The sequence below is a fragment of the Embiotoca jacksoni genome, unplaced genomic scaffold (genome assembly GCF_022577435.1).
Source record: "Embiotoca jacksoni isolate LCO1_2020_lvr unplaced genomic scaffold, fEmbJac1.0.p SCAF_94, whole genome shotgun sequence".
NCBI lineage: Eukaryota > Metazoa > Chordata > Actinopteri > Embiotocidae > Embiotoca > Embiotoca jacksoni.
In genome coordinates this window covers 277467-287935 of record NW_027185452.1, presented here as the reverse complement: position 1 = coordinate 287935, position 10469 = coordinate 277467, and the positions used below count along the sequence as shown (strand labels likewise).

Below are 10469 nucleotides of genomic sequence, written 5' to 3'. Positions count from 1 at the left end.
TTGGGGGGAGATTTTTGACATTCTACATTTTTTAGTGAAAAATTCATAAATTTATAATGAACTCAACAATTACGATTTTCATGTTCAAAATATGTGATAACATTTTTACATTTAATTTTAATATTTACATTTATTTGACCCGTTATATAATATAATATAATATATTATATTATATTATATAATATATATAATGTTACATTCTAGACCAGAAAACAATAGAATGTGTACAATAGTAAAACTAAATGTATTAATGATTCTGGAGAAGAAGACATTGGTTGGATGGATATCGTGTCGTTATAAGTAACTTGACACCGGACGCTAAAGACAATGACGACACACACAGGCGCCTGGACATGACGACATAGGTCGGCGACAAGCGATTTAGCTAGCTCAGTGACGGCTACTCGAAGAAGCGGAGCTAACGCGAAGTCTCCGTCGTCGGCAAAGTCCGCGTCACGCCACGGAGACAGCAGGTGGGAACAACGCGTTGCTTTTCAGGTCCCCGCTTGGCAAAGCGTGACAGCTCTACGTTCACGGCAGCACCGGAGTGTAATCTCCGGGAGCGTGAGCTCAGCTAGCCAGCTAGCCGTTAGCACCGTGCCTTTGTGGTGCGGCGAACACGTCACGCGAAGCTCCGTTTAAAACTCGTGCAACGCAGCGGTTCTGATTCTGGGTCGAACCGGACGGCTGCTGGACCCAAAGTCAGGACATCTAATGAACCACCGGGAACTCGTGTTCGGTTCGGCACACTTTACAAACTCCAGCAGCTCTGAGATTCACACGTTTAAAGCGTCTCGTCGCGGCTTCGCGCCTTGTTGTCACATCACGACTTAAACACGAGGTGGAAGGAGAACCGGCCGGAACCAGAACCCAGCTGGTTCCGTTCCTGTGACATGGGTCACTGCCCGATGACTGTTGACTGATCTTCTTCCAGTCAGGTTTTAATCCCACAAACTAAATCTCATTAAACTTCTGCTCTCCGCGGCGTTAAACCGGCAGGATTTAGACCGGAGTCTGGTGACGACGGGAAATGTTCCACATTTAAAACGTGAGATTTAATACGGTTTAAAACGGTTTAAAACGGTTTAAAACGGTTTAAAACATGAGGTTTAAAACGGTTTAAAACATGAGGTTTAAAACGGTTTAAAACATGAGATTTAAAACGGTTTAAAACACGAGATTTAAAACACGAGATTTAAAACGGTTTAAAACACGAGATTTAAAACATGAGGTTTAAAACGGTTTAAAACATGAGATTTAAAACGGTTTAAAACATGAGGTTTAAAACGGTTTAAAACACGAGATTTAAAACATGAGGTTTAAAACGGTTTAAAACATGAGATTTAAAACGGTTTAAAACACGAGATTTAAAACATGAGGTTTAAAACGATTTAAAACGGTTTAAAACGGTTTAAAACATGAGGTTTAAAACGGTTTAAAACATGAGGTTTAAAACGGTTTAAAACATGAGATTTAAAACGGTTTAAAACACGAGATTTAAAACACGAGATTTAAAACGGTTTAAAACACGAGATTTAAAACACGAGATTTAAAACGGTTTAAAACATGAGATTTAATACGGTTTAAAACATGAGGTTTAAAACGAGGTTTAAAACGGTTTAAAACATGAGATTTAAAATGGTTTAAAACGTGAGATTTAAAACGGTTTAAAACATGAGATTTAATACGGTTTAAAACGGTTTAAAACATGAGGTTTAAAACGATTTAAAACGGTTTAAAACGGTTTAAAACATGAGGTTTAAAACGGTTTAAAACATGAGGTTTAAAACGGTTTAAAACATGAGATTTAAAACGGTTTAAAACACGAGATTTAAAACACGAGATTTAAAACGGTTTAAAACACGAGATTTAAAACACGAGATTTAAAACGGTTTAAAACATGAGATTTAATACGGTTTAAAACATGAGGTTTAAAACGAGGTTTAAAACGGTTTAAAACATGAGATTTAAAATGGTTTAAAACGTGAGATTTAAAACGGTTTAAAACATGAGATTTAAAACGGTTTAAAACATGAGATTTAAAACGGTTTAAAACATGAGATTTAAAACACGAGATTTAAAACGGTTTAAAACACGAGATTTAAAACGGTTTAAAACACGAGATTTAAAACGGTTTAAAACATGAGATTTAAAACGGTTTAAAACATGAGATTTAAAACGGTTTAAAACGAGGTTTAAAACGGTTTAAAACGGTTTAAAACATGAGATTTAATACGGTTTAAAACATGAGGTTTAAAACGGTTTAAAACATGAGATTTAATACGGTTTAAAACATGAGGTTTAAAACGGTTTAAAACATGAGATTTAAAACGGTTTAAAACATGAGATTTAAAACACGAGATTTAAAACGGTTTAAAACATGAGATTTAATACGGTTTAAAACATGAGGTTTAAAACGAGGTTTAAAACGGTTTAAAACATGAGATTTAAAATGGTTTAAAACGTGAGATTTAAAACGGTTTAAAACATGAGATTTAATACGGTTTAAAACGGTTTAAAACATGAGATTTAAAACGGTTTAAAACATGAGATTTAAAACGGTTTAAAACATGAGATTTAAAACACGAGATTTAAAACGGTTTAAAACACGAGATTTAAAACGGTTTAAAACACGAGATTTAAAACGGTTTAAAACATGAGATTTAAAACGGTTTAAAACATGAGATTTAAAACGGTTTAAAACGAGGTTTAAAACGGTTTAAAACGGTTTAAAACATGAGATTTAATACGGTTTAAAACATGAGGTTTAAAACGGTTTAAAACATGAGATTTAATACGGTTTAAAACATGAGGTTTAAAACGGTTTAAAACATGAGATTTAAAACGGTTTAAAACATGAGATTTAAAACACGAGATTTAAAACGGTTTAAAACATGAGATTTAATACGGTTTAAAACATGAGGTTTAAAACGAGGTTTAAAACGGTTTAAAACATGAGATTTAAAATGGTTTAAAACGTGAGATTTAAAACGGTTTAAAACATGAGATTAAATACGGTTTAAAACGGTTTAAAACATGAGATTTAAAACGGTTTAAAACATGAGATTTAAAACGGTTTAAAACATGAGATTTAAAACACGAGATTTAAAACGGTTTAAAACACGAGATTTAAAACGGTTTAAAACATGAGATTTAAAACGGTTTAAAACATGAGATTTAAAACGGTTTAAAACGAGGTTTAAAACGGCTTAAAACGGTTTAAAACATGAGATTTAATACGGTTTAAAACATGAGGTTTAAAACGGTTTAAAACATGAGATTTAAAACGGTTTAAAACGAGATTTAAAACGGTTTAAAACATGAGATTTAAAACGGTTTAAAACATGAGATTTAAAACGGTTTAAAACATGAGATTTAATACGGTTTAAAACGGTTTAAAACATGAGATTTAATACGGTTTAAAACATGAGGTTTAAAACGAGGTTTAAAACGGTTTAAAACGTGAGATTTAAAACGGTTTAAAACGTGAGATTTAAAACGGTTTAAAACATGAGGTTTAAAACGGTTTAAAACGGTTTAAAACATGAGATTTAAAACGGTTTAAAACATGAGGTTTAAAACGGTTTAAAACATGAGGTTTAAAACGGTTTAAAACGAGATTTAAAACGGTTTAAAACATGAGGTTTAAAACGGTTTAAACCATGAGGTTTAAACCATGAGGTTTAAACCATGAGGTTTAAAACATGAGGTTTAAAACATGAGGTTTAAAACATGAGGTTTAAAACGGTTTAAAACGTGAGGTTTAAAACGGTTTAATACGGTTTAAAACGTGAGGTTTAAAACGGTTTAAAATGGTTTAAAACGCGAGGTTTGAAACGGTTTAAAACGTGAGGTTTGAAACGGTTTAAAACGTGAGGTTTAAAACGGTTTAAAACGTGAGGTTTAAAACGGTTTAAAACGTGAGGTTTAAAACGGTTTAAAACGTGAGGTTTAAAACGGTTTAAAACGTGAGGTTTAAAACGGTTTAAAACGTGAGGTTTAAAACGGTTTAAAACGTGAGGTTTAAAACGGTTTAATACGGTTTAAAACAGTTTAAAACATGAGGTTTAAAACGGTTTAATACGGTTTAAAACGGTTTAAAACATGAGGTTTAAAACGGTTTAATACGGTTTAAAACGGTTTGAAACGCGAGGTTTAAAACGGTTTGAAACGCGAGGTTTAAAACGGTTTGAAACGCGAGGTTTAAAACGGTTTGAAACGCGAGGTTTAAAACGGTTTGAAACGCGAGGTTTAAAACGGTTTGAAACGCGAGGTTTAAAACGGTTTAAAACATGAGGTTTAAAACGGTTTAAAACGGTTTAAAACGTGAGGTTTAAAACGGTTTAAAACGTGAGGTTTAAAACGGTTTAAAACGTGAGGTTTAAAACGGTTTAAAACGTGAGGTTTAAAACGGTTTAATACGGTTTAAAACAGTTTAAAACATGAGGTTTAAAACGGTTTAATACGGTTTAAAACGGTTTAAAACATGAGGTTTAAAACGGTTTAATACGGTTTAAAACGGTTTGAAACGCGAGGTTTAAAACGGTTTGAAACGCGAGGTTTAAAACGGTTTGAAACGCGAGGTTTAAAACGGTTTGAAACGCGAGGTTTAAAACGGTTTGAAACGCGAGGTTTAAAACGGTTTGAAACGCGAGGTTTAAAACGGTTTAAAACATGAGGTTTAAAACGGTTTAAAACGGTTTAAAACGTGAGGTTTAAAACATGAGGTTTAAAACGTGAGGTTTAAAACATGAGGTTTAAAACGTGAGGTTTAAAACGGTTTAAAACGTGAGGTTTAAAACGGTTTAAAACGTGAGGTTTAAAACGGTTTAAAACGTGAGGTTTAAAACGGTTTAAAACGTGAGGTTTAAAACGGTTTAAAACATGAGGTTTAAAACGGTTTAATACGGTTTAAAACATGAGGTTTAAAACGGTTTAATACGGTTTAAAACGGTTTAAAACATGAGGTTTAATACGGTTTAAAACGGTTTAAAACATGAGGTTTAAAACGGTTTAATACGGTTTAAAACGGTTTAAAACGGTTTAAAACATGAGGTTTAAAACGGTTTAAAACATGAGGTTTAAAACGGTTTAAAACGTGAGGTTTAAAACGGTTTAAAACGTGAGGTTTAAAACGTGAGGTTTAAAACGTGAGGTTTAAAACGTGAGGTTTAAAACGGTTTAAAACGTGAGGTTTAAAACGGTTTAAAACGTGAGGTTTAAAACGGTTTAAAACGTGAGGTTTAAAACGGTTTAAAACGTGAGGTTTAAAACGGTTTAAAACGTGAGGTTTAAAACGGTTTAATACGGTTTAAAACAGTTTGAAACGCGAGGTTTAAAACGGTTTGAAACGCGAGGTTTAAAACGGTTTGAAACGCGAGGTTTAAAACGGTTTCAAACGCGAGGTTTAAAACGGTTTAAAACATGAGGTTTAAAACGGTTTAAAACGTGAGGTTTAAAACGGTTTAAAACGTGAGGTTTAAAACGGTTTAAAACGTGAGGTTTAAAACGGTTTAAAACCTGAGGTTTAAAACGGTTTAAAACATGAGGTTTAAAACGGTTTAAAACGGTTTAAAACATGAGGTTTAAAACGGTTTAATACGGTTTAAAACAGTTTAAAACATGAGGTTTAAAACGGTTTAATACGGTTTAAAACGGTTTAAAACACGAGATTTAAAACGGTTTAAAACGGTTTAAAACACGAGGTTTAAAACGGTTTAAAACGCGAGGTTTAAAACGGTTTAAAACGCGAGGTTTAAAACGGTTTAAAACGCGAGGTTTAAAACGGTTTAAAACGGTTTAAAACATGAGGTTTAAAACGGTTTAAAACATGAGATTTAAAACGGTTTAAAACACGAGGTTTAAAACGGTTTAAAACGGTTTAATACGGTTTAAAACGTGAGGAACGTTTACTGTTAATGAGTTTCCGGTTCAAGTGACCTCTTGAAAGCCGCTTGTTTGATCTGTCAGCTGCTGGTCCAGATGTTGGTTCATCATCATCATCTGCATCCAGCAGCGTGAAGCTGTCGTTCCTTTCAGGGTGTCTCTCCTCCATCAACCATGACAGACAACAAGCGCCTCGCCTTCTCCATCATCCGCTTCCTCCACGACCAGCTGCACTCGGGGAACCTGAGCTCGGGCGCCCAGGAGAGTCTGGAAGGTATGAACACACGTTTGTTCTGTACTAGTTGATCATCTCTTCTAATATTTCTACTTCCTGTAGAAAACATCTTTGTTTTCTTCATGGAAACTAAATCTGCAACGATCAGTTTGCACAAATGAAAAAGATAAAATAAAATATTGATGTTTTCATTTGTGTTGAATCAGCTGGAAGTAAAGAATCATCGTTGTTCGTTACCTCAGAATAAACCTTGGCTGCAGGCTGCGACCTCACCACTAGATGGCGCTGAATGCTGCTGCTTTAAATAAAAGTCACATCCGACCCAAACGAAGAGTTTGCGTGTTTGACGTCGTCGTCGCGTGACGTTGACGTGTTCTCGCTGCTCCTCAGTTGCCGTTCAGTGTTTGGAGACGGCGTTCGATGTTTCCACCGACGACCAAAGTCTCTCTGTCCCCATGACGTTACCGGAGATCTTCGCCTCCGCCACCGCGAAGGTACACTCCCGCTGTCATTTCATCCTCAGATGTTATAAAAAATTTTAAAAAAATAATTTTTTTTTGTCTGAAACTCATAAGATGTTAAATTTTTTTACCAAAATACAGAAAATGTCAAACCTGCAGAAACATCAGATTAATCTGTTTTAACGTTGTGTAGTTAGTGTGTACTTATTGTGTAGTTAGCATATAGTTATTGTGTAGTTAGCGTGTCGTTAGCGTGTTGTTAATGTGTCGTTAGTGTGTAGTTAGCGTGTACTTAGCATCTCGTTAGCGTGTCGTTAGCGTGTCGTTAGTGTGTCGTTAGCGTGTAGTTAGCGTGTCGGTGTCACACCTGACTGGTTTTTTTTCATGTCTGTTTTACGACAGTTTCCAGCTCAGTCGCAAGTCAACAACAACTCAACTCCGGACTCTCCGAGCGAGGACGAAAGATCCGAGGCAGAGAGGCTGAAAAGTGACGGTGAGACGACGGAGCGGTTTTGTTTGTTTCATTTTAAGACGTGTTATCGTCAGTTTGAGGATTTAAAAGAGGAGTTTTTAGGAAGCTCAGCTCTAAAATAAAGAATCAAACAACCCTGAAGAGATTATTAACTCACAAACTAAATATAATTCAACCGTGTAAAAAGGTCCTAATCCTGAACTTCAGCTGTTATCAGGAGAGAGCAATGTTGACCAGTAGGGGGCAGCGCAGCAGGTGAACGAGGTGCTCTGTCTCGACAGGTAACGACCAGATGAAGGTGGAGAACTTTGCTGCTGCTGTTGAGTTTTACTCGAAGGCCATCGCCATCAACCCTCAGAACGCCGTCTACTACTGCAACAGGTCGGTTCTTCCTCATCTCCGTCAGAACGCTCGGGCTCAAAAACACACGACCTGAGATGCTTCACTGTAACTCCCAGTGTCTTCAAATAAAATCATGTCATGAATTAGTTCCCAGTTCAGCTCGTGATCGATGAGGACTCCTGCCTGAAGCTCATCATCTCTATAAAACGTTGTTTCCTGAATGAACCTTTGTTGATAAACTTGAAGACGCTGAATTTCACAGAGGAAACGGAAAAGTATGAAAACCACAAAATGAATGAAATAAAGTTAATGGTTAGACCTGTTCTCCCTGCAGGGCTGCAGCCTACAGTAAACTGGGGAACTACGCAGGAGCCGTGCAGGACTGCGAACAGGCCATCAGCATCGACCCCAACTACAGCAAAGCCTACGGACGGATGGGGTGAGACTCCGCCTCCTCCCTCTGTCGGTGCTACGATGGCAGACGGGAGCTTCGGAGCTCCTGCTGACGCTTTTCTGATCGTCCATCAATCAGTTTTTCCTCCTCGTCTTTCAGCTTGGCTCTGGCCAGCCTCAACAAACACACAGAAGCAGCCGGTTACTACAAGAAAGCTCTGGAGCTGGACCCCGACAACGACACCTACAAAACCAACCTGAAGATCGCCGAGGAGAAGATGGAGACGTCCAGTCCGGTAAGAAACAGACGAGATGAGCTTCCTGAGCGGCGGCGTGGTGACGGAGGCTCCGTGGTGACGGAGGCTCCGTGGTGACGTGAATGTGTTTCTCTCAGACTGCAGGGATGGGCGGAGTGGACCTGGCTGGTTTACTCAGTAACCCCGGCTTCATGAACATGGTGAGTGTTTGTTCTCCAACTACAGATTTTAATATTTGGGATGTTTAATCCAACGGACACAAACGGAAACATTCATTTGGGCCTCTGCTTCAGAGCAGACAGTAATTTTTATGATGTAGTTCTCAGTGTGACCTGATGGGGGCGGTGTTGTAGTTCTCAGTGTGACCTGATGGGGGCGGTGTTGTAGTTCTCAGTGTGACCTGATGGGGGTGGTGTTGTAGTTCTCAGTGTGACCTGATGGGGGTGGTGGTGTAGTTCTCAGTGTGACCTGGTGGGGGCGGTGTTGTAGTTCTCAGTGTGACCTGATGGGGGCGGTGTTGTAGTTCTCAGTGTGACCTGGTGGGGGTGGTGTTGCTGTGTTAATGTGTCCGTTTCTCTCTGCAGGCGTCGTCTCTGATGAACAACCCTCAGGTCCAGCAGCTGTAAGCCCCGCCCACTTCATCAGTCGTGGTTTCTTCTTCTCTGGTTTTGTCGGTGTTAACTTCCTGTCTCCTCTCTGTCCTGCAGGATGTCGGGGATGATGTCTGGAGCGTACGGCGGGATGGGAGGAGGAGGAGGAGGTGGTGGATTAGGAGGAGGTTTAGGAGGACTAGGAGGTGGACTAGGAGGTGGAGTAGGAAGTGGAGTAGGAAGTGGAGTAGGAGGTGGAGTAGGAGGTGGTGTAGGAGGTGGTGTAGGAAGTGGAGGCGTTGGAGGTGGAGGTCCCGGTCCCGGTCCCGTCCCCGGAGCTCCAGGAGGCGGAGATTTATCAGGACTGATCCAGGCGTACGTACCTGAGTGCAGGTGTAAAGCTGCAGTTTGATGATGTCATCGATGTAAACGGGTGTTTTTGTTGTTGTTTGTGTCACAGAGGTCAACAGTTCGCACAGCAGATGCAGCAACAGAACCCCGAACTCATCGAACAGCTGAGGAGTCAAATGCGCAACCGACCGCCGAGCACCGGTAATGAGGAGCAGCCGTGACGGTAAGTACACTAAAATAATACCCATAATCTCTTTTAGATGCTTTACTGCCACCTTCTGACAGGAGTAACACATTACAACCAGGCGCCAGTAAAAAAGGGAAATAAGGAAGAAGCACAGACTGTTTATAAATGAGTTCGTAGCTTCAAGTCTGAAAAATGCAGGTTACAGCTTGTCCAAATATGGTCACTTTCTAAGAAATGTGTTCAGACAAATTCAACCTTCTTTTAAGTAAACATTAAAATTCAATATAAAATAAAATGCTAACGTGTATTTAAATCATAATTCCCTCGCAATTAAACTTAAAGCTTCCTGCAGATTTTCCCATGAAAAGCCTTTGAGCTACTGAGAGGAACAGTTTATGGAATAAAACTGTGAACATGTCCTCCTTTATTCTGACTGGTATTATTCTATTTCCTCTGAATGTTTCCTGACTCGACTTCCTGTCTGTTTCAGATTGGACATGTTTGTGAGGGGGAGGAGCCGAAAGCACCGTCTGAACTTTTTTTTTTTTTTTTTTTTCGTTCCGATCTGCATCATCGTAACTCGAAGGACTAAAAGGAAGTTTTGTTTTTCCATCACTGAATAATTCCTGCATGAGAGCGACAGCGAGGTCACCCAAAAAAAAATAACTCCACCCACTTCCTGCGGCTCTGTGTGTCTTCAGGAGGACGATCGGATCAACAACTGGTCGACGACGCTCTGACAGGAAGATCGATCGCAGACGTTCAACAGCTGTAGAAGCTGGAAATGTCTTTTTCTTCCTCTAAAAACAACACAGTGTAACATTTTGTTGGTCCTGTGTGAGTGTGTGTGTGTGTGTGTGTGTGTGTGTGTGCGCGTGCGTCAGGGTTAATTTAGTGTAAATGAGTGAGGAACTCCGGTCACATGGAGCAGGGAGGAGGCAGCAGGGAGGCAGTTTGAACACAGTTTAAATAAAAAAGAGCATCTCAACATTTTACTTCCTGTCTGACGTCTCATTCAGTTCCTCACACCCAATCACAGGCTTCACAACCAATCACGAGGCTTCACAACCAATCACGAGGCTTCACAACCAATCACGAGGCTTCACAACCAATCACGAGGCTTCACAACCAATCACGAGGCTTCACAACCAATCACAGGCTTCACAACCAATCACGAGGCTTCACAACCAATCACCAGGCTTCACAACCAATCACCAGGCTTCACAACCAATCACAGGCTTCACAACCAATCACAGGCTTCACAACCAATCACGAGGCTTCACAACCAATCACGA

General features: G+C 39.1%; 1 protein-coding gene across 2 annotated transcripts; it reads left to right on the top strand.

Moving 5' to 3' along the window:
* Positions 1 to 349: 349 nt before the first annotated feature.
* sgta (small glutamine rich tetratricopeptide repeat co-chaperone alpha) lies at positions 350 to 10169 on the top strand. Of its 2 annotated transcripts, none has more exons than XM_069141939.1 (12): positions 350 to 473; positions 6040 to 6160; positions 6512 to 6615; positions 6985 to 7075; positions 7336 to 7435; positions 7731 to 7835; positions 7950 to 8085; positions 8184 to 8246; positions 8631 to 8668; positions 8754 to 9011; positions 9097 to 9210; positions 9665 to 10169. In XM_069141939.1, exons 2-11 carry the CDS (start codon positions 6061 to 6063, stop codon positions 9206 to 9208), a joined length of 1107 nt encoding a protein of 368 aa, XP_068998040.1. In that variant the 5' UTR covers positions 350 to 473; positions 6040 to 6060; the 3' UTR covers positions 9209 to 9210; positions 9665 to 10169. The 2 variants fall into 2 exon arrangements, with proteins under 2 accessions (XP_068998040.1, XP_068998041.1); XM_069141940.1 differs by having other exon boundaries at positions 6017 to 6160.
* Positions 10170 to 10469: the final 300 nt, after the last annotated feature.